Below are 23,261 nucleotides of genomic sequence, written 5' to 3' on the forward strand. Positions count from 1 at the left end.
GTTTATCTGCTGAAATCAAAACCTCAGATTTAAATGAAACTGGTGAGAGTAACTGTCAGCTTTTGGGAGAAGAGTCTGAAGAGAGGAGCGCCATGGACAATACAGTGACCTTGCCTGGACCAGACACAGTGGCTGTTTCTGAGAATAGTGGAGGAGATGCTGGGTGCAGTAGTGCTACAGCTATCCTGGAGTCTGCAGTAGCCAAGACTGTGCTTGAACCCAGGAAAGAAGCTGAGTGTTCAGAGCTGAGGGAGAGGGTAGGTCCTGCCTCTGTTGATTCAATGACTGCTATCCCAGCTGAATCAAACTCCCTGTCAACTGGTTTGATTGTGTCTCTAAGGACAAGACTGCAATTGGTGTGTCTGTGGGGAAAACCTATGCTGGTGTTGCTGCTACGGGATTTGGGAGGAGGGAGCAAGCAGGGAAGGAGCATGAAAATATCTTATCTTCCTTAATGTCAAAAAGGAGAAATGTTGTTGAGCTCTGTTGGGAGGGGGTGGTCTTCCTCCACCTAGGAGGGCAGCGGTGGATAAGATTCTGCAGATGGGGTTTAGGCCCACAGATATCTTCGCCCTGATCAGTCCGGCAAGTTTCTATGAGTACGATTTGTCCTTTATCCGTCCGGAGTCTTTGGATATATTTTGGGAGAAATATGAGCACGTGTGTAGGGGCCTGCCGGACTGGAGAGGGCTCATCCCCAAGCTTGTATCATGCCAGTCACTCATTAAAATGGTGACAATTCTTGTCCGCAATGAGTCCATACCACAAGGGTATTTTGCTGTATGGTTGAGGAGGTATGGAGACGTCCTGAGCCCCCTAAAGAAGATTTTGGGTGATCAGGGAATATGGACGGGGGGTGGTCTGTGCAGTTAAAGTTAAAAATTATTGACAATGTTGTCCAGCATCTGCCATCCTCGGCTTTCCTGGGGAGGGACAGGCTGAACATTTTCTACCCGGGCCAGCCAAAGCTATGTAATAAGTGTGGAGATAAAGGGCATCTTGCATCCTCCTGTCCGGTGATGAAATGCTCTCTGTGTCAGGGTGTAGGACATTTGGCAAAGGATTGTAACATTTTAAGGTGCAACCTGTGCAATGTGGTGGGACATCCTTATAGTCAGTGTCCTGAGGCAATGCATAACAAGCCTGAGCTCATGAGAGAGTTCTTCCGCCTGGACATGGAGGATGCTCAGAGCTCAGCAGCCGAGGTGCCTGTGATTCCCTCTGAGTCTGTGCCAATACCCAATATGTCTGTGTCTTCCCAGTCTGTGGTGCCCCAGTCTGTGCCAATACCCAATATGTCTGTGTCTTCCCAGTCTGTGGTGCCCCATTCTGTGCATTTGCCTAGTGTTCCCATGTCTTCCCAGTCTGTGATGCACAAGTCTGTGCATTTGCCTAGTGTTCCCATGTCTTCCCAGTCTGTAGGTAAGGTATCAGTTACCGAGAATGTGTCCAATCCTTCTGTGTCTATGTCTTCCAAAGTGGCAGAGACAGCAAGAGGTGCTGAGGCAGGTGCATCAAGTGCGGTGTCAGTCTCCCTCCCTAGACGCTGCAGGGTTTCTGTTAAGGATCGTGGGGTTAAGAGGATCTGGGAGGATGTTGAAGAGGCTGGCCTAGTGGTAAGTAAGGGAAGGGAGAGTGGGGGGAAGGGGGTGAAGTGGAGGGTAGAAGTGGGGAAGCTGTTGATTCCGGTTTCTCTGAGGATGATATGGAGTGGTTGGAGGATAAAAGGAGGAGGGGCAAAAGAAAGAAGAAAAAAAGGGGTTTGGTTACCTTAAGTCCTAAGGTTGTGCCTTTGGCAAATAAGTTTGAGGTCCTATCAGATGATGACAATGAATGGGACTCGAGTACTGCATCCTCCATGGATGATGAGTGCCAGGGTGCAATGAAGCACTCTGATTCTCCAGGAAGAGGGAGTAGTCAGGCTAAGAAACGGCTGCCTCAACTACCCTAATGGCAGTTCCCACTCTGTTAAAAGTGGCAACCATTAATGTTGCCAGCTTAAGATCAGTAAGTGCTCGTCATGTGGCCTTGTTTTTGTTCAGCGAGTTTGATGCTGACATTTTGTTTTTGAAAGAGACCCATCTGAGTAGTCTGGTCGATATATATCTGGCAAAGAAGGAGTGAAGATGCGGTCCCTCCTTTTGATCTCTTGCGGCCGAGCCTTACAGCAAGGTTGTGGTTCTTTTTTCTGGTATGGTAACTTGCCGGCGGGTAATTGAGGTAGAGATTGGGAGATGTATGGTCTTGGATGTCTCTGTGAGTGGGCATCTATGGTCCCCAGACGAAGTGGGACAGGAAAAGCCTCTTTACAAAGATTAGGCCTTTTCTTTTTAATGCCCAGAAGGTTATCTTTGGAGGTGATTTCAACACCATTACTAGGTCTAAAGACAGGAGAGGTTTCAGAGATAAGCTGGGCTATGACGGCCTTTTTCTCAATGCGATAGTTAGGGAAGCAGGTCTGGTAGATGCACACATTAAGAGCTGCCCAGACAGCACGGGGTTCACTTTTCAGTGAGGTAGTAGTCAGAGTAGGATAGATAGGTTTTTTAAAGGGAGACTCTGCTTTTTCGGCACCTGTGTGTCGGGCAGTGGAGTTTTCCAATCACTGTATTCTATCTGTGACTCTGAATGCCTCAGACATGCCACCTAGGGGGAGGGGTATCTGGAGATTGAATTCAGCCCTCCTGGAAGACGAGAGAGCAAGATAATCCTTTCAGGATTTTTTTCAAGCACAGGTAACTATCCTAGACATTTGCAACAGTAAGTCAGAATGGTGGTAGCTTGTAAAACAGCGGACTGTTGGGCTTTTCAAGGCCATAGGAAGAAAGAAGCAGCAAGATAAGTATATCACCTATCAGCGTTTGCAGAGGAAACTTGACCGTCTTGTTTCGAATGGAGGAGATTTTGGGGCGATCTCTGAGGTGAAGCTCCTCCTTAGGAGACATCAATATGACCAGCACGCCTCTTTGGTTCAGGAGAGGGATTACGGGAAATACCATTCGGCCTGACACTTACCAGAACTGTAAACAGAGCGTAGCAGTTAAGACGGTCAATGGCCTGAGGGACATTACGGGCTCTCTGACGAAGTCTAGGTCAGGGATCCTGGAGGTTGTCAGATTATACAATGCCGATCTCCTGGGAGGAAGGAACCTTGATCGGACAAGGATGTTGGGTTTTTTGGACTCTACACCAGGTCTGGAGAGTAATGTTCCTTTGATGAATTTGAAAAATGAAATCACTGCAGATGAGGTAATCCAGGCTATTGATAAACTAGCTATCGAGAAAATGCCAGGGCCAGATGGTTTGACAGCCAAATTTTATAAATGTTTTAGGACGATGCTGGCTCCCTCCCTTGCGGCGGTTTTTAATGGCTGTTTGTATTAGGGTTCTCTCCCTCCCTCCATGAGGCAATCTGCAGTGATCCTTCTCTCAAAGGGTATCCTTCGATGATTGGGAATTGGCGCCCCATTAGTCTTCTTAATGTCGATAGAAAGATACTGGCAAAGATTTCTTTCTGGCGATTATCACCAGTGGCAGGCAGTTTGTTATCATCACCAGCACTGCTCAGTCCAAGGTAGAAGCACTTTCTCAGCAGTGTTAGCTGTCCAGGAGGCCTTGGAGCATTGTAGGGATGCTGGTTGGGGTAAATTTTTGCTGACATTGGATCAGGCTAAGGCCTTTGATCGGGTTAATCATGAGTACTTATGGCTCCTTTTTGGTAAATATGGCCTGGAGGGGGGTTTGATTGATTAGCTCAAGATTTTGTACAAAAGGGCTGAAAACTTTCCTCTGGTTAATGGTTGGGTCGGGCAGCCCTCTGTGGTCAGCTCGGGTGTGCGTCAGGGGTGTCCATTGTGTCCTCTGCTATATGTGTTTGCAATAGTCCCCTTCATTAGAAGGCTAGAGAGTGGACCATTGTGTGGGGTACCTTTGGGCATCACTGGTGAGACTCTTTTGAGGGTTGTGGCCTATGCTGATGATGTTTCTGTTTTTGTCTCTGGGACTGGGGAGGCGCAGGAGGTGGTCTCAGTGATAAGGCAGTATACAGAGGCATCAGGTTCAAAGGTCAACCAGTACAAGTGTGAAGCTTTCTGGATGGGCGTGAAAGGTGAGATCTTTGTTCTCCCGGATGACTTCCCGGAGCCCCAACAAAAAAATGGAGTTCTAGGCATTGAATCTGGCCCAGGTAACTATGGTCATGCAAATTGGGTGAACAGGCTGAAGAATGCCGATGCCAAGGTGGCAAGCTGGAAAGGTTGGCGGCTTTCCTTGAGGGAAAAGGTTGATCTGATCAAGTCTTACCCGATTCCGATTTTTCTGTATGTAAGTTTTCTTTGTGTTTTGCCAGTTTCTCTCTATACCAGGGTCTATAGTTGTTTCTTCCAGCTGTTATGGGTTATGGGGAAACAAAAGGAATGTGACTTACCTTCCTAGGCGGAAGAGTGGTCTAGGGATGATCACAAACATTAGAGAGAAAAAGACTACAGGGTTGAAGTACAATCTTGGTAACATGTTGGCAGAGAGACTGCCTGGGTGGGTTTGTGTGGGTTTGTATTTTCCAGTCCTGGTTTAGGCCCTTTCTGCTAGACTGGGAAAATGGTGGGCCAGTGAAAAGCCTGAGGGTCAAGCATGATAAGCTCCCGGCTTATGTTGCCCCGTGTTTGAAAATGCTTTGGCAGTGGTCTGACTCATGGTTCCGAAAAGTAGGCGAAGGCCATGAATTCAGAAGATACAGTCAATCCACTTGTTTGTAATATTTTTTCCAGATTGGATGAGCAAGATCACCGCATGGATCAGTTTGCCATGGCGTTACAAAAATGCTCCTGAGTTGCACGGCTCACCTTGAAACTCCCATTGTGGCTGCTCCGGTACAACCTGAATTGCAGGCCATCCCTGCTGCTGCGCCAGTCTCTGTGCAGGCACCCGCCTCGAGTATTACCTCTGTAAGAGGTATGTCTGGTTCCACTCCGCTTCCCCAGCGATTTGGGGGCGATCCAGTTCAATGCAGAGGGTTTCTCAACCAGGTTGAGATTTACTTTAAGATGCTGCCCCTGGCGTTTCCCACGGACAGAAGCAAAGTAGGTTTGGTGATATCTTTGTTTTCTGAGAGAGCCTTGTGCCTGGGCAAACCCTCTATGGGAGACGCAAAAACCTGTTGTCTTGAGTTACCCTGACTTTGTGGCCTACTTTAAAAGGGTATTTGACGTTCCCACACGCTCCGCTTCTACTGCCAAGTGCCTCATGTCCATCAAACAGAGTACAAGAACTGTTGCCGACTACACCATTGAATTTCGTACTCTGGCAGCAGAGGTTGCTTGGAACAATGAGGCCCTCATGGCTGCTTTTTCTCATGGTCTCTCGGATACCATCCAGGATGAGATAGCAGCCCGAGATATACCCACTGAGCTGGAGAGATTGATCGCGTTTGCCATCCTCATTGACTCCAGACTCAGAGAAAGACTCTCTTTTAAGTAGCGCTTGCGGAAGCCTCCTGTATGTTTGCCTCCGAGCTTTGCAGTCCCACCCATGCCTCCCTCACCTCCCATGCCTCCTGGTACCGAGTCGGTCAGTGAAGATGAACCCATGCACTTGGGCTTCACGCAACTCTCTGCGGATGAGAGAGCCTTTAGGAGGAGGGAGAGATTTTGCCTTTATTGCGGCCAGGCAGGTCACTTTTTGAAGTCTTGTCCTACCCGTCCAGTGAACGCCCGAACCTTGAGGTCCTGTCATGGAAAGACCTAGGGTGGCGTTGTTTCGTCCCCAGTGATCAAAAAGGATAAGCCCCTGGTTTCGGTCACCCTTTCTTGGGCTGAGTCGTCCATCGAGATACAGGCTCTAATCGACTCTGGGGATGCAGGCCTGTTCATTGATGCTGCCTTTGTATCGCAGCACTCGATTCCGCTGCAGCTGTGTGACACTCCACTTGCCATTGAGGCTCTTGACAGGAGACCTCTACAGCCTGCCGATGTGACTCATGAGACGGTTCTGTTGTCCATGGCCGTAGGGGCCCTTCATCATGAGATAATCCAATTCCAAGTTATTTCCTCACCTAGGTTTCCGCTGGTTATTGGTTATCCTTGGTTACAGAGGCACAACCCCTCTTTTGATTGGCTCCGAGCTGAGGTTCTCTCGTGGTCACCACAATGCAGTGAGACATGCTTCCAGAAGGTAGCCAAGGTCCTGCGCACCTAATCACTCTCCATCCTGCTGGAGGAGTACCGCGATTTTAGCGATGTCTTTGACAAAGGTCAAGCCAGTAGTTTGCCTCCACACCGGCCTTATGATTGTGCAATTGACCTTCAACCTGGTGCCATAGCCCCTCGTGGCCGGGTTTACCCTTTGTCGGTCTTGGAGGATAAAGCCATGGAGGAGTATGTTGCAGACACACTTTCTCGAGGTTTCATCCGCAAATCCTCGTCTCTTGCTGGTGCTGGTTTTTTCTTTGTGAAGAAGAAGAGCGGTGAACCGAGACCTTGTATTGATTATAGGGGTCTCAATCGTTTCACGGTTAAGAATGCCTACCTGATTCCGTTGATTACAGAGTTATTTGACCTCCTCAAGGGAGCAACGGTTTTCACGAAGGTTGATATGAGAGGGGCATACAATCTCGTGCGGATTAAGGAGGGAGAAGTGGAAAACTGCATTTAATACCAGAACAGGCCATTATGAGTACCTCGTAATGCCTTTTGGCCTTTGTAACGCCCCGGCAGTTTTTGAGGAATTTATTAACAATGTCCTCCGAGATTTGTTGCAGTTATGTGTGGTGGTTTATCTCGATGATATCCTCATATTTTCCAAGTCCCTGGAGAGCCACACAGACTGACTATATATAAATATATATGATACACTGCCACTATCTTAATAACCTGCCTGCTTAATCTAGCTCAAGCTATCTCTCCGTCCACGCCAACAACACTACACAGGGCCACTCTGTAAGCAGCCTTATATAGTGTGTGGCATAGACTTAGTCCCCCTGAGCCATGATTGGCCAAAGGCACCCTGCCTTTGGCCAATTATGGCTCTCCTAGCAGAGGGAACTGTGATTGGCCAAAGCATGCAGGTCAGGTGCATGCTTTGGCCAATCATCATACAGCAATGCACTGCAATCTCGCAGTGCATTATGGGGCGTTCAGCGGCGCTCGAATTTGCCACAAACGCCCCATAATGCTCGCTCTTCGGCGAACGGCGAACACCTGATGTTCGAGTCAAACTTATCTTCGACCCGAACATCAAGCTCATCCCAAATCATAAACACGTGGTACTCACACTAATGCATGTTACTATTCAACGCCGGTGTAAATGGGTTCTAAGGGCCCGTTCACACAAGTGTTGATTGTGAAGAATGCACCTATAGCATTTTTGAAGCCTTGAACAAGCATCAAATGCCATGAAAGTGTTGTTTTTCTAGGGGGAAGAGCTTAAAAGGGAAGTGATGTAAAGGAAATTATCTACTTTGAAGTGTCTCTTCTCTCCAATGAATTTGTGTACTGTCACTTGCTGGTAACCAAGCTTCCTCGCACCGACACTTGCAGGTGAGGTCATTTTCTGGCCCCAACATTGGTGACACAAGAAGCTTTGCCAATGGCAAAAATGCTCAATGCCTCTGCTTCTACCTGGCACTGTCAGTATTGCTGGCTGGTTGATTTCTTTGCCCGCACACAGAAGCAAATGGTCATAGCTCCCAAGTGTCAGGGATTTCGAGGGACTGTCCCTGATATGGAACAAAGTCCCTCTGTCCCTCTTCCCTCCTTATTTGTCCCTCATGTTGGTCAAATCTATAGAGTTGTATATAAAATGCACTATTTATCTTTTAAAAAGTGTTTCCTGGTGCTAAACCATTAATCTCATTTCTAAGCTGCTGCATTTGTAAACTTTCAAAAGCCAATATAAAGGAATAGTAGTGGTAAAAAAAAAGCATTTTTTGTATAATTCTCCTTTAAGGGGGCGTGGCAGGGGGTGTGCCCTATGCTTACATACTTTGCTAATAGGTGTCCCTCCTTCCCATCTCAAAAAGTTGGGAGGTATGTAAATGGTGTTATCACACGGCTGCTCTGTACAAACAGGAAGTGGCTGGAGCTGTCCTGTCCTTGTTCTCTTTTATTTTGCAGTGCATTCTGGGATACAGGAACCTCCACTGCCTCTTCTTAGCACCCAGCTAACACATTATAAATGTATAGCGCTACCCCCCGCAGGAGCTGCTTGGTATGATGGGTCCTCTGTTCTCTGCCACGTCTCTGTAAACTGCTTCGTCCCTTCTGACACACCTGGTTCTGTATAACTGAAAGAGGCTCACAGCTGTATGAGTTTCTTAACAAACAAAACTAAAACACGATATGAAACAAACTAAAACACAATAAGAAGCTAAACTAAAATACAATATGAAACAAACTAAAACACAATGGGAAAAAAAAACTAAAACATCATAAGAAACAAAACTAAAACATAATAAGAAACAAAACTAAAACACAATATGAAAAAAAAAAAACTAAAACACAATAGGAAACAAAACAAAAATACAATAAGAAACAAAACTAAAACACAATAAGAAACAAAACTAAAACACAATAGGAAACAAAACTAAAATACAATAAGAAACAAAACTAAAACACAATAAGAAACAAAACTAAAACACAATAGGAAACAAAACTAAAATACAATAAGAAACAAAACTAAAACACAATATGAAAAAAAACCTAAAACACAATAGGAGACAAAACTAAAATACAATAAGAAACAAAACAAACACATAATGAAATAAACTAAAATACAATATGAAAAAAAAACTAAAACACAATAGGAAACAAAACTAAAATACAATAAGAAACAAAACTAAAACACAATATGAAAAAAAAACCTAAAACACAATAGGAAACAAAACTAAAATACAATAAGAAACAAAACTAAAACACAATCAAAAAAACACACAATAAGAAACTTTTTCTTATTATATTATATGACCAAGAAGGCCTCATGCACAATTTTTTAACTCCTTTTATTTTTTTTTGTGTCACAAAGGGTTAGTGAGGAGGTGGTTATTATTAACCCCTTTTTTTTTTTGTTTTTTTGGGGAAAACAGAGTGGAGATAAGGGCACTTACACGGGTTTTTTTGTTTTTTATGGGGCGAGGGGGGTATGGTAGGATGAAGGGTAATTTCTAGGAAGAGTAGGATGTAATTAGTTGACTTTCATTCAACAACGAAGGGACGAAGGGTGAGGAGGGAGAGAACTTAGGAACTTCCCTGCTTTTTTTTTTCTTCCTTTTCTCTTCTCCTTTCTTTTCTTTTTGTCTATATAAGGTGTAGGGTTACTCATGTTAGATCGTGGAATGAATGGATTGTAATTGTACAGTTTTTCATCTATGGTTTTGTGGAATATAAAGCTGTATAACCACAGAGCCAGCCAGTCCTTGTAGCTTTGATTTTCCAATCTGTGCAAAAGTTCAGATCTTTGGTTTAGTTCCCCCTCTGGGGGGGTTGGGGGGGGGGGGGGATCCTGGCTTCCTCTGCACCCCATCCATCCAACCATCAGATGAAGAATGTGGATGGGATGGTGGAAGACGGTTCTGGGCTGGAGGTCCACACAATATGAGAATTGTCCCTGATGGACGTTCTCGGCTCACACACATCAGTGACCCCAAGAGAGAATTCTGGGATCTGTGCCAACATCACATACACATCTGCATCCCGGTCATGTGACCTCCTCAGACCAACGCTGTGCTGGGTGAAGAAACAGAACAGATGGTGGTATAGGAGGATCGGGGTGGCCGTGTGTGCGATCCTCTCCGACTCGCAAGGTAAGTGGATTTCCTGCTCAGGAGATGGAGAGATTTGTGGTTGTGCAATGACTCTTCCAACCAATAACAGTATATGGGAAATTATTATTATTATTATTCAGGATTTATTTAGCGCCAACAGTTTGCACAGCACTTTACAATCTTAAGGGAAGACAATACAGTTACAATACAGACATACAAGAGGGTTCTGCTCATAAGAGCTTACACTCTAAAAGGGTGGGGAAATATTGTATATGCCTGTTATGCTTTTACTGCTGTCTTGGGCTCAAGTGGTTGTCCCCTCACTTCCTGTCCTGGTGACAACATACTTCCCTACCAGGCTAATTCTGACATTTCTCTCCTACATGTAAAAATCATCATTTTTTTGCTAGAAAATTACATAGAACCCCCAAACATTATATGTGGTTTTTTTAGCAAAGACCCTAGAGAATACAATGGCGGTTGTTGCAACTTTTTTTCTCACACAGTATTTGCGCAGGAATTTTTTGAACGTGTTTTTTTTGGGGGGAAAAAAACAGTTTTGTGTTTTAAAAAAAAAAAACAAAACAGTAAAGTTAGCCCAATGTTTTTGCATATTGTGAAAGATGTAGTTACACCGAGTAAATAGCTACCTAACATGTCACGCTTCAAAATTGCACACGCTCGTGGAATGGCGCCAATGTTCGGTACCTAAAAATCCCCATAGGCGACGCTTGAAATTTTTTTACTGGTTACATGTTTTGAGTTACAGAGGAGGTCTAGGGACAAAATGATTGCTCTCGCTCCAACGTTCGCGGCGATACCTCACATGTGTGGTTTGAACATTGTTTTCATATGTGGGCGGGACTTACGTATGCATTCGCTTCTGCGTGCGAGCACACGGGGACAGTGGCGCTTTAAATTTTTAATTTTTTTTATTGTTAATTATATTTTCTTTTTTTTATTTTGACACTTTTTTGAAAAAAAAAAAAAATTGATCACTTTTATTCCTATTACAAGGAATGTAAACATCCCTTGTTATAGGAACATGACATGACAGGTCCTCTTAATAGTGAGATATGGGGTCAATAAGACCCCACATCTCACCACTAGGCTGGGAAGCCTGAAATATGTCCGCTGGAAATCTCTATGATCTACATCCGGTGCCGGCGGATCCGCTCTCCGCCTCACCGATCGTAACGGTGAGTCGGAACAAGCACCGGAGGGCGGCGGGAGGGGGGGGGTCCTCTCTCGCCTCCCGTAAGAACGATCAAGCGGTGGAACGGCCGCTATGATCATTCCTATGGTGTAGAGATTCGCAGGCTGAAACCGGCAATATCTGAATGATGTCTGTAACTACAGGCATCATTCAGATATACCCGCTCAAAGCCCAGGACGTCACATGATGGTGGGCGGGCGGGAAGTGGTTAAATCTCCAACAGCAACACAGACAAATGAAAGTTCTTTACATAAATCTGTTCTCCAGGCAGCTATTAAAATAAATAAATAAAAAAATAAAAATTAAATGATCACCAAGCATTTTAAGTCCCTAAATGTGACCTGGTATTGGCCCCTGTACAGCAGAGCTCAGATTGGGAGTGGGGAAACCAATACAAGGAGGCTATTGGTTGTTCTGTGGTGTTCACAGCTGATTGGAGGAGAGAGCAGAGTGACAGAGAAATAAACTCATCACTGTGCTTGCCCACTGTTCCTTTACAGGCTGGGGCAACCTGGGCTCAGAGGAAGTGGGTTGAACGATGATGGCCATCAGACTGAGGACATCTAGTGGCAGAAAAGAACTGCATGGGGAAAGATCTGGATTGAACATGAATATGCAGAAAAGGCCGGTTTGGTTATTTTAAGCTGTAATGGGTTCCTCATTTTTTTTTCTCTTGTTCCCGTTGGTGGGATTCCAGATATCATTTAGATTAGGGCTGCAACTAACGATTATTTTCATCGTTTAAAAAAACGTAATATGCAATTTTTCGTTTATTTAAAGTAATAATGAAAATTATGGGGCACTATTCCTCCCAGGAATACCAATGATGGGGCACTATTCCTCCCAGGAACACCAATGATGGGGCATTATTCCTCCCAGGAACACCAATGATGGGGCACTATTCCTCCCGGGAACACCAATGATGGGGCACTATTCCTCCCAGGAATACCAATGATGGGGCACTATTCCTCCCGGGAACACCAATGATGGGGCACTATTCCTCCCAGGAATACCAATGATGGGGCACTATTCCTCCCGGGAACACCAATGATGGGGCACTATTCCTCCCAGGAATACCAATGATGGGGCACTATTCCTCCCGGGAACACCAATGATGGGGCACTTTTCCTACCAGGAATACCAATGATGGGGCACTATTCCTCCCAGGAACACTAATGATGGGGCACTATTCCTCCCAGGAATACCAATGATGGGGCACTTTTCCTACCAGGAATACCAATGATGGGGCACTATTCCTCCCAGGAATACCAATGATGGGGCACTATTCCTACCAGGAATACCAATGATGGGGCACTATTCCTCCCGGGAACACCAATGATGGGGCACTATTCCTCCCAGGAACACTAATGATGGGGCAGCACTATTCCTCCCAGGAACACCAATGATGGGGCACTTTTCCTACCAGGAGGACCAATGATGGGGCACTATTCCTCCCAGGAATATCAATGATGGGGCACTATTCCTCCCAGGAACACCAATGATGGGGCACTATTCCCCCCCCCGTGCGGTTCTCGAATGATGTGCGACGCTTTTCCTGAGCTGGCTTGCCGCGAGTCACGTGACGGCTGCGCTCCTTTGTCAAGCTGATTGGCTGGGAGCTGCGGTGAAGATTTATGAAGGAAAGTGTGGGGAGGAGAGCGGTGAAAGGGAGGAGGAGATGGGGAGCGGCCTGGAGAACTGCGTGTAGAAGTGTCAGCGGAGATGGTGATCAAGGAAGGTGATGGATAACACGGAAAAACGGCAATGGGAGCGAGAGGGGAGGGGAGGAAACGAGGAGAAGAACGGCATTTTAAGATTATTATTATATTAAAATATTACAAAAGAGTGCAAATGGGATAGATAAGTGAAAAAAAAATAATAATAAATAAATAATAAAAATGAAAATAAAAATAAGAAACAATAAAAATAATAATAAATATAAATAAAAATAAAAATAAAAAATAAAAATAAGAATAAAAATAAATATAAAAGTAAAAATAAATATAAAAATGATGAGGAATCCAGGGAAATGTAAGACTTCAGGCATGTGACCATAATGTACTACTGTTTACAAAGGCAGGAGAAAGAAGGTTGATACATGTATAAGTGGGTCAAAAATAAAGAGAGAAGGAAAGGAAAAAGGAGATATGGTCTACAGCATGATATGACAACATGTCATGCAATATATAGTAGCATATTGATAAATAATGTATTTGAGGGTATACAAATTTTAACTAAGGAGAAAGTGGCTGTATATGATGTATTGTATTCTTTACATAAGAGTAAGTTGATATGTGCTTGCACACAACTATACACATAAGCATGGGGCCAGGATAAAAATAAGAACATATATAAAATAGGACAAAGGAAGCGTGTATGTACACAAAGGCATGTATACACACACATATATATATATATATACACACATAACAATGCATATATGATACCATAGGTATGTAACAGATATATATATATATACAGTATATATATATGAAATATATTAAAAAAAAGGAGTGAATATGAAAATCTAAAATGAACTGAATAAAATATGGACAAGGGAGAGCCACATAAAAATACATATAGGTTACATCACATATTTTTTATATATTTTATATACATATAGATCCTCATGATTGTTTTGGGGACTATCCATGCTTATTACCTTCTCCTAAAATGTGAGTGCAAACCTTGCTGTTGCTTTTTTAATAAATTGTTTTAAAGTCTGCACCCAGAGGCGCCTCCTCTTCCTTGTCTTACACTATTACTCCCAGGAACACCAATGATGGGGCACTATTCCTCCCGGGAGCGCCAATGACGGGGCACTATTGATCTTTTATTAAAAAGAATCAAGCAACCAATTTTATACAAAAGTAAAAAACAAAACCATAGTACAAAACTTCAACAGAAATCCAAGGAATACACATCTATGTTCAGAATATATACAATATATACATAATCCGAGGAGGAGGAGGAAGATTGTGTCAGTATGGAGGTGGAGCCTGGCACTCAGCATCAGCAGCAGTCTTTAAGGGATCAGTCCCAAGAAACACATGGACTTGTACGTGGCTGGGAGGAGGTGGCTGCGGACCATGTCGTCCTTAGTGACCCAGAGGACTCCGGACCGAATGCCTCAGCAAACCTACGCTGCATGGCCTCCCTGATCCTGCAAAGCCTGCGTAAGGATCCTCGTATTCGTGGTATCCAGGAGAAGGACCAATACTGGCTGGCAATCCTCCTTGATCCACGTTACAAGGGTAAGGTTGCGGACCTTATCTTGCCATCGCAGAGGGAGCAGAGGATGAAACATCTTCGGGAGGCCTTGCAGAAAGGTCTGTGCAACGCGTTCCCAGAGACTGGGAGGTTACAAACTCCTGTTTCTGGACAACGTGTTGCTGAGGCTTCAGTCAGTCAAAGAAGGAGCGGTGGAGAAGGTGGCCGTCTGGCCGATGTGTTCAGACAATTTTTTAGTCCGCAGCCCCAAGGTATGATCGGTTCCAGCAACCATCCCCAGCGTCTGTTTTACATGGTGCAGGAATACCTAGGGGCAAGATCAGACTTGGACACCTTTCCCACCTAAAATCCTCTGGGTCACTGGGTCTTGAGGATGGATCACTGGCCAGAGCTTGCACAGTATGCAATTGAGCTACTGGCCTGTCCTGCATCCAGCGTTCTTTCGGAACGCACATTCAGTGCTGCTGGAGGCTTTGTAACCGATCACAGGGTGCGTCTGTCCACCGACTCGGTCGATCAGCTGACCTTCATAAAAATGAATCAGTCTTGATCACCACCAGCTACCAAGCACCTGATGCTGATGTACCCAATTTATTTATTTTTTTAATGTGAGATCCCTTCAAGACTGCCTATGCTGATGCTGAGTGACTATCCTGTTATGCTGAGTGACAATCCTCTTCCTCCTCAATGTTCACGCTGATAGCTTGTAAGAACATTTTTGGTTCTGGGCACCGCCACCAGTGGCCAAGGCCCAATTTTTCAGCCCCTGTTTAACAGGGGTGTGTAATTACAATTTTTGATGCAATACTTTGCAGCAGAGCTCATTCCTGCACTCCAACTAGAGTATCTGTGAGGGGTTGCAGTGTTGTGGCACCAGCACCAGTGCCTAAGGCCCAATTTTTCTGCCCCTGTTCAACAGGGGCATGTAATTACATTTCTCGATCTAATATTTCACAGCAGGGCCCATTTCTGCTCCCACCAAGAGTATTTGTGAGGGCTTACAGTGTTGTGGCACCAGCACCACCACCACCAAAGGCCCAATTTTTCTACCACTGTTCAACAATGGCATGTAATTACAATTCTTGATCTAATATTTCACAGCAGGGCCCGTTTCTGCGCCCACCAAGAGTAACTGTGAGGGATTACAGTGTTGTGGCAACACCAACACCTAAGGCCCCAATTTCTGCAGAGTATATAGGGCAGGCCCCTACTTTCAAACATCCAACTTACAAACGACTCCTACTTGCAAACGGAAGGAGACAACAGGAAGTGAGATGAAATCTACCCCTAGGAAGGGAAATTCTCTCCTGTAAGAGTTAATATGGGAAAAACGTGTCTCCTCTCCACTGATGCTTTATCACCAGACAGAAAGTGAGGTGAAATCTTCTGAAGAGGAGCACAGACAGCAAAACAAATGTCACAGGGGTGATAACCCTTCCCTATGTTTTCCAAAAAGCTTAAAAATAGATTTTTTGGCTGGAGCTACACGTTAAAAATGTACCAGTTCAAAATTACAAACAAATTCTACTTAAAGTCCGGGCGAAATTATACTTTTTAAATAAAAATCCCCCTATAATACACAAGCTTAATGTATTCTAGTAAAGTTAGTCTGTAAACTAAGGTCTGTTTTGTTAGTTTATAGCAGTAGTTTGTTATTTTATAAACTTACAGCAGGCCGTGGCCATCTTAACTGTGGGCATCTGAAGCCAGACTGTATTTCTTCCTGGATCTCATCCTTGCAGATCTCGCACATGCTCAGTGCAGCACAAGCAGTGTAATAGGTTTCAGGTCAGGTTTCCATAGCAACGGCAGTTTCAGAGGAAGTTGCTGCTCCTTCCTAGAAGGCATTGCAAACAGGAAATGATGCGATGGGCCGCGGCCAGGGAGGAGGAAGTGAAAAATGAATACAGCAGATATACAGTAGGTGCTGAGAAAAAAAAGAAAAAAATATCCAATTTGTTTACAGTGCACAGTTTAGTGAGGAATGCTGAAGAGTTGTAAAAGTGGGTGGAACTCCACTTTAACAACAAACCTACAGTCCCTGTCTTGTTTGCACCGCCTGTATACTGCTGTTCAGAGTATATAGGGCCTGGTGGCCCCACACCTTTCCTTATTTTAATTTGGGTGCGGGGTTCCTCTTAATATCCATACAAGACCCAAAGGGCCTGGTAATGGACTGGGGGGTACCCATGCCGTTTGTCTCATTGATTTTCATCCATATTGCCAGGACCCGACATTACATTAAAGCTGCAAGCAGTTTTAAATGACTTTTATTCCTTTACAAATGTAATTTTGTGCAGGGACTGTTCTAAACATGGGAAACACGCTCCACTTTACACCCCCCAGGTACGATATTTAAAGGAATATTTCACTTTAAGCATCATTAAAATCACTGCTCCCGAAAAAACGGCCGTTTTTAAAACTTTTTTTTGCATTGATACATGTCCCCTGGGGCAGGACCCGGGTCCCCAAACCCGTTTTAGGACAATAACTTGAATATTAGCCTTTAAAATTAGCACTTTTGATTTCAAATGTTCGAGTCCTATAGACTTTAATGGGGTTCTAAAGTTCGCGCGAACTTTCGGTCCGTTCGTAGGTTCTGGTGCGGGGGGGTGTTCGGCTCATCCCTACTGGCTAGGCATGGGGTAAAACATCTTGGGCGTTCAAAGGGTTAACTGTGTGCCTAGCCAGTGTTTATGTGTACTGTGTGTGCTGCTTTTACTAAGGGAAATGATGGATTGTATTCCCTGCTCTGCAGGGAAAGGAAATCCATCACATCCTTGGTGCCAGGATGGAGCTCTGTATTGTCTACATAGGCAGAGCTCCATCCAGCCTCTCTCCTTGATAATCAGAACATGCCGGAGGACATCCATTGGCTGGCAACCGCAGAAGAACCGGCGTTCCAGGGGCGTACGTGCGCCCTCCTACCCAGAAGTGCAGAATCACATATACCAAGCATTACCAAGCAGAAGCGGTGCGTCGGGGGCCAGAGCGCGACCCCTACTCAGAAGAGCAGAATCACATATTGTATATACTGTATATACGTGACTTTTCTTCCGTCTAAGACTGCCCTGTCTATGGGGTGACAACACTGCTGTGCGATTTCACTGCAGAACAAATAGCGTTGTCACCCTTATACAGGAAGTGGAACAATAATGTATCTACTGGCAGGATCATCAGGGAATAACACTGTGCTATGGGGGAGGGGCCACCTTTGTTCTCATTACTGACTGGCTGCATCATATATGTCATTCTGGTCAGATTTATACTTTAAAGGGCCAGTCCACTGACAGCGGATCTTCCCGTGTGTTACATTTTGAATACATTCTTATGTATCCGGCTGGTTGCTGAGAGAAGTGCGGAGAGTAACATCTGTGTGACATCCCCGGGAATTTACTCCAGTTTCTGGAGAAATTCTTGTTTTTTGGAGAAGTGAAATCCCCTGCGGCTTTGCAGTTTTACATAATGTACTCAACTTATTACTGAATAGGAGAGCAGCTCAGCCTCAGGATCATTAAACAGAATGCAAAAAAAAAAAAAAAGATACAAAAACATCAACAAAAAGATACAAAATCAAGTATTTTCAAATTGCTCATTAAACAGAATGCAAAAAACATACAAAACCCCCCCAAAAAGATACAAAAAAATAAATAAATAAGATATAAAACAACAAGTACAAAAGAAAACAACAAAAAGCTAAAACAAAAAATTAAAAAGATACAAAAAACAACAAAAAAAGAAATAAAAAAAAAAACATGAAGGTTGCAAAACAACAACGAGGAGTATTTCCAAAGTGATCAGTGATGATGTCTGTTTTTCAGATGATCGGAGGGACAGGGAGGGAGGCCAGCCTCGTCCAGCAGACATGTGCTCTGTTGCGGAAGAATATTCTGGTACAATGGAGGCGCCTGGGAAATGTAGTGCTGGTAAGTAAACCGTGACTGAGGGCAATCCTGTGGGTGTTGGGGGGGGGGGGGGTGCCCTTAAATGAGAGAACAATGTAAGTTGCTGCTGCTGACCTTTTCTTTCCTACAATAAATTTGCAGAGACCTCTGTTATTGATAAGCGAGTACCTGTATATTGTCTTGATGAGTATCTGCGTATTGTCTTGTTGAGTATCTGTGTATTGTATTGGTGAATATTAGTGCCAGGAAGTTAGTTGTTAGGTATATTGGACAGGGTATAATCCCCAATCCTCATTCAATTTAATAGATACGATGCCCGGTGTGTGTAGAGAGGCGACTCGTTGTACATCTTGTGGCATGTATGCGTTCCTTGATCATCCGATTGAGGGCGAATACTGCTGTGCAAAATGTAAGCACATTGTTTCCCTGGAAGCCCAGGTTCTGAATCTGGGGAAGCAACTGTCAGCACTGAGAAGTCCCTCCATACTAAAGGAGAGCCAGGAACGTACACGTCAGGTGACGGCAGGGGCCAGCACAGAAGCGGGTGGAGACAAAGAGGTACAGATGGGTGACAGTCAGGAAGGGTCAGAGGCGGCTCTCTAATTAGGCGAAATAGGCGGTGGCCTCAGGCCTCGCAGTCATAGGGGCCTCGCACAGCTGGCTAGTTTACCTAATTAGAGAGCTGCCTCATTCAGCAGCAGAGATCTCCGTCCGAGACGTGTGATCGGAGCTCGCAGACATCTCCGGATCACAGACAGGGAGGGAAAGCCGCTCAGTGTACAGCCTGCTCTGACAGATCTCCCCCCTCCCCCTGCTGCCCGCACAGCCAGACAGAAGAGGAGAGAGAGATTCTGCTCCTCCTCCTCCCGCCCTCTCCTCCTGTGTCTGCCCCGCCCACTCTCCTCGGCAGTGTTCTCTGCTCTGCCTCAGAGAAGGGGATGTGTGGGCGGGAAGATTCAAACTGAAGACCAGCAAAGAGAAAAGGACAAGGGGAGTCTGATCCATCCATCCATTCCCTCCATCCATCCATCCATCCATCCAGTCCCTCCTGCCTCCCAGTGAGTACACTGATGTAGGGGATGCTCTTCCTTCCCTTCTTCCTCCATTCCCCTCTCTTTCTTTCCATTCTTTTTGTCTCTTTCTTTCTCTTTCCTTCATTCTTTCCCCATCCCCCTCTCTTTCTTTCTTTCTTTCTTTCTTTCTTTCTTTCTTTCTTTCTTTCTTTCTTTCTTTCTTTCTTTCTTTCTTTCTTTCTTTCTTTCTTTCCATTCTTTTTGTCATTCTTTCTTTTTCTCTTTCCTTCCTTCTTCCTCCATCCCCCTCTCTTTCTTTCTCTCTTTCTTTCTTTCTCTCTTTCTTTCTCTCTTTCTTTCTTTCTTTCTTTCTTTCTTTCTTTCTTTCTTTCTTTCTTTCTTTCTTTCTTTCTTTCTTTCTTTCTTTCTTTCTTTCTTTCTTTCTTTCTTTCCATTCTTTTTGTCATTCTTTCTTTTTCTCTTTCCTTCCTTCTTCCTCCATCACCCTCTCTTTCTTTCTCTCTTTCTTTCTCTCTTTCTTTCTTTCTTTCTTTCTTTCTTTCTTTCTTTCTTTCTTTCTTTCTTTCTTTCTTTCTTTCTTTCTTTCTTTCTCTTTCTTTCTCTCTTTCTTTCTTTCTCTTTTTCTCTTTCTTTCTTTCTCTTTTTCTCTTTCTTTCTTTCTTTTTTTCTCTTTCTTTCTTTCTTTCTTTCTTTCTTTCTTTCTTTCTTTCTTTCTTTCTTTCTTTCTTTCTTTCTTTCTTTCTTTCTTTCTTTCTTTCTTTCTTTCTTTCTTTCTTTCTTTCTTTCTTTCTCTTTCTTTCTTTTTTTCTCTTTCTTTCTTTCTTTCTTTCTTTTTTTCTCTTTCTTTCTTTCTTTCTTTCTTTCTTTCTTTCTTTCTTTCTTTCTTTCTTTCTTTCTTTCTTTCTTTCTTTCTTTCTCCATCCCCCTTTCTTTCTTTCTTCCTTTATTTCCATTCTTTTTGTCATTCTTTCTTTTTCTCTTTCCTTCCTTCTTCCTCCATCCCCCTCTCTTTCTTTCTTTCTTTCTTTCTTTCTTTCTTTCTTTCTTTCTTTCTTTCTTTCTTTCTTTCTTTCTTTCTTTCTTTCTTTCTTTCTTTCTTTCTTTCTCTTTCTTTCTTTCTTTCTTTTCTCTTTCTTTCTTTCTTTTCTCTTTCTTTCTTTCTTTCTTTCTTTCTTTCTTTCTTTCTTTCTTTCTTTCTTTCTTTCTTTCTTTCTTTCTTTCTTGACTTTGAATACAGAGTATCCTTCTGGGTGATAAACTGCATACTCAAATCTACAAACAATTAAATATCTGGGTCTTTGGGGAGTGTGTCCTGCACTGGGCTCACAGCAGCTGATTCCTACACCATCAATTTAACACATGTGTCTTTTCCTTTCTTTTGTATAAATGTACGCATTTTTCATTGTTAGATTTGTACATAAACAAACTCATATTTTAAACCTTTCATTAAACAAACATTTAGTTAGCTGTATATTTGCTGCACAGAATGTCGGACCATTAAAAATTAAATGTTTGACCAAAACAATATCTAACTTTGTCTAATAGCACCTTTGCATAAAAGCTGCAGCTCTGATATATCGGGGTGAACCCTTCATTACTGGGTCCAGCTTGCATAAATATATTACAATGGCTTGTTTTCTATCACGCTGTTTGTGTAAGAACTCCAGTCTCATGTTTCAAAAGACAACTTTTTCCTGGCAATATTATAATAAATGATAACAATACCCTGCGGTCATGGAGAGATGCCCATAAATCCAAAATATTCTTCTGCTTATACCACTGTACTTTACAAGAAAAAGGGGCACATCATTTCACAATCCACACATTCTGCTTTGGATTTCAAAAATAAAAATAAATAAAAACAAAAGGACCAACAATCTGTATGATGGACCAGAAAGCATCAAAAACTATAAAACAACTGGCTGCAGGTGGCATCTATCCTAACAGGGTGTGTGGACTTGATGTGATGGGTCTGTTATATTTAAATTTTATTTATAACAACTCTCACATCATGGACTGACATCAAGTTATTATCAAGAACCTTGAAATGTCATTTTTGTAGAAAAACTTCTTATGTATCCCATCCATCTTGGCTTTGTTAAATATTATGGCAGCTTTATTCAAAATAACAACCTCATCTTAATCTTTTTTTCTCTCAATAAGGGCTTATTGAATAAATGTAAAATTACAAAATTGTTATCTTAATCTAAACTAATCTCATTCATTACAAATTTCCCCATTAACCTCGACTTCATTTTCCAAAGGTTGTCTAAACCAGTTTCATTATATCTATATTATTAATAAAATTGTTAAACTCATATTAGAAATTAATACTCATTATTACTTAATTTTACTTAATTTCCCTTTTTTAAATGCACTGTTTCCACTATCAAAGGATATTCAATGTGTGTAATACACGGTTAAATGTAACCTACGTTTTACCATGTCTGGAAAACAGATTCAAAATAATTGTGATCACATTGTTTACCATTAGATTCGTTAACCCGGCACATTTTGTTATAAATGTTTTGTCTAAAAAACTGGAATTGGCATGGTGTCCTTCCAGCTTATCACTAACCTCTCATCCCAGCCACATTTCTTTCATGAGAGCACAAAGGAGGGGGTCACATCTGCATACATGACACACACAAGCAATAGAACTAAAGGTCCCAGCATTCGCACACACACCAATATCTCTCTAAAATCGCTTACATTTTTCCCATTTGTGCACAACACATGCATATCATTCTCTCACTTTCTTTTAACTCTTTAATATTTTCCTGTCTAAATTCTACTTTCTTTATTTTGCTTAAATAACTTTTATATCTAGCTTCTATGATCAGACGGTCAGCCAGAGTACTCATCCCATCTTCTCTCTCTGACAACATATAAAGTATTCTGTTTTACCTCTCATTTCTCTGTTTCTGACTCTAATAGTTGTAGTGCCTGACCCCAAATTCATCCCACAACTTAACATGAAAATGTCCCTTTCTGTCTAGTGTTAATGTCAGCCTTGATCCATCCTGCTCACATAGTTAGCTGTTTCTCTAGCTGTTTACTCTGTGTGATTCTTAGTCCCTGTGGACTTTTGTGGTAACCCAGTTACCCAATGTGGATCCCTGTCCACTCTAACCATTAATCTAGGGGCTCAGTATAGGTGGAACCGCACCTTTGGTTCATATATAGCGCTTCTCTTGCGCTGGGCATTTTTGAGGGTCTGTTACCCTTCATTCCCTTACTTAATTCAATGCCCATAATGACTGGCCAGTCTTCTCTCTCTTCTCTACTTGTGCCTATACCCTCTTGCCTCTAAACTACTTTATCTAGCAGATGTACTACATATACCTGTGAACAGCACTATTCTTCCCTTTCTTATCTATAACACTCCGATGGACAATAGACAGGGACAACATAACATATAACCACCAATCAATACAGTTCGATTAAGGGGAGTAAAATAGGTACCCTTTGTCCCGAAAATGCCTTACCGATCAAGGAAGTCTGATAACTCAAATGTAAGCAAAAGGCTTACCTCAGCCGGCTGATTATCAGAAATTCCCGGATCGTCTCAAGCTCCTTGTTTCGGATACTCAGGGTCACCTGGAATCCCCTCCTAAGGCAAAGCTCGCCATGCTGACTCGGTTAAATTGATGATAGGCAACTCCTATCCTCATATTGATTAGTGGTTCCAAATTAATAATAACTACTGCAGTAGGGAACAGACACAAAAGATACGCTCAGCATCTTTCCAAATTACTGTTCTGCTTTATTATGACGCAATTGAAGGTTTTTATGCACATGATTACGTAGGTATCACATTAATATTACAATTGTACATTTATGGTAACAAGGGGCGTTACATAGGCAGGCTAATTCTAATCAGGACTCAAAAGAATGTAAACATTTACTGAAAACATTATTAGTGCCGTGTGCACAGTGAGGGCAGAGTGCAATACATACAAAATAGAATACAATTATATACAGAACTTACAAATTTCCATTACACTTTCTTTCTTTCTTTCTTTCTTTCTTTCTTTCTTTCTTTCTTTCTTTCTTTCTTTCTTTCTTTCTTTCTTTCTTTCTTTCTTTTCTTTCTTTTCTTTCTTTCTTTTCTTTCTTTC

The 23,261-nt window shown here is 43.0% G+C and overlaps 2 protein-coding genes across 4 annotated transcripts in view; both read left to right on the plus strand.

Moving 5' to 3' along the window:
* LOC141113854 (ABC-type organic anion transporter ABCA8-like) overlaps nt 1–23,261 on the plus strand; it is a 233,996-nt gene that overhangs the window by 117,951 nt on the left and 92,784 nt on the right. The gene's annotated exons all lie outside the window — the stretch shown is intronic.
* LOC141113853 (cholesterol transporter ABCA5-like) overlaps nt 9,510–23,261 on the plus strand; it is a 106,536-nt gene continuing 92,784 nt past the window's right edge. The window contains exons 1-2 of one of the 3 annotated variants that reach the window (XM_073607177.1): nt 9,510–9,793; nt 18,023–18,127. In XM_073607177.1, coding sequence (XP_073463278.1) covers nt 18,023–18,127 — 105 coding nt within the window. In that variant the 5' untranslated portion in view covers nt 9,510–9,793. Of the gene's footprint in view, nt 9,794–17,567; nt 18,128–23,261 lie in introns of those variants that run through there. The other 2 variants (XM_073607176.1, XM_073607178.1) reach the window with 2 other exon arrangements.

Source organism: Aquarana catesbeiana, linkage group LG12 (assembly GCF_042186555.1).
Source record: "Aquarana catesbeiana isolate 2022-GZ linkage group LG12, ASM4218655v1, whole genome shotgun sequence".
NCBI classification, from domain to species: domain Eukaryota; kingdom Metazoa; phylum Chordata; class Amphibia; order Anura; family Ranidae; genus Aquarana; species Aquarana catesbeiana.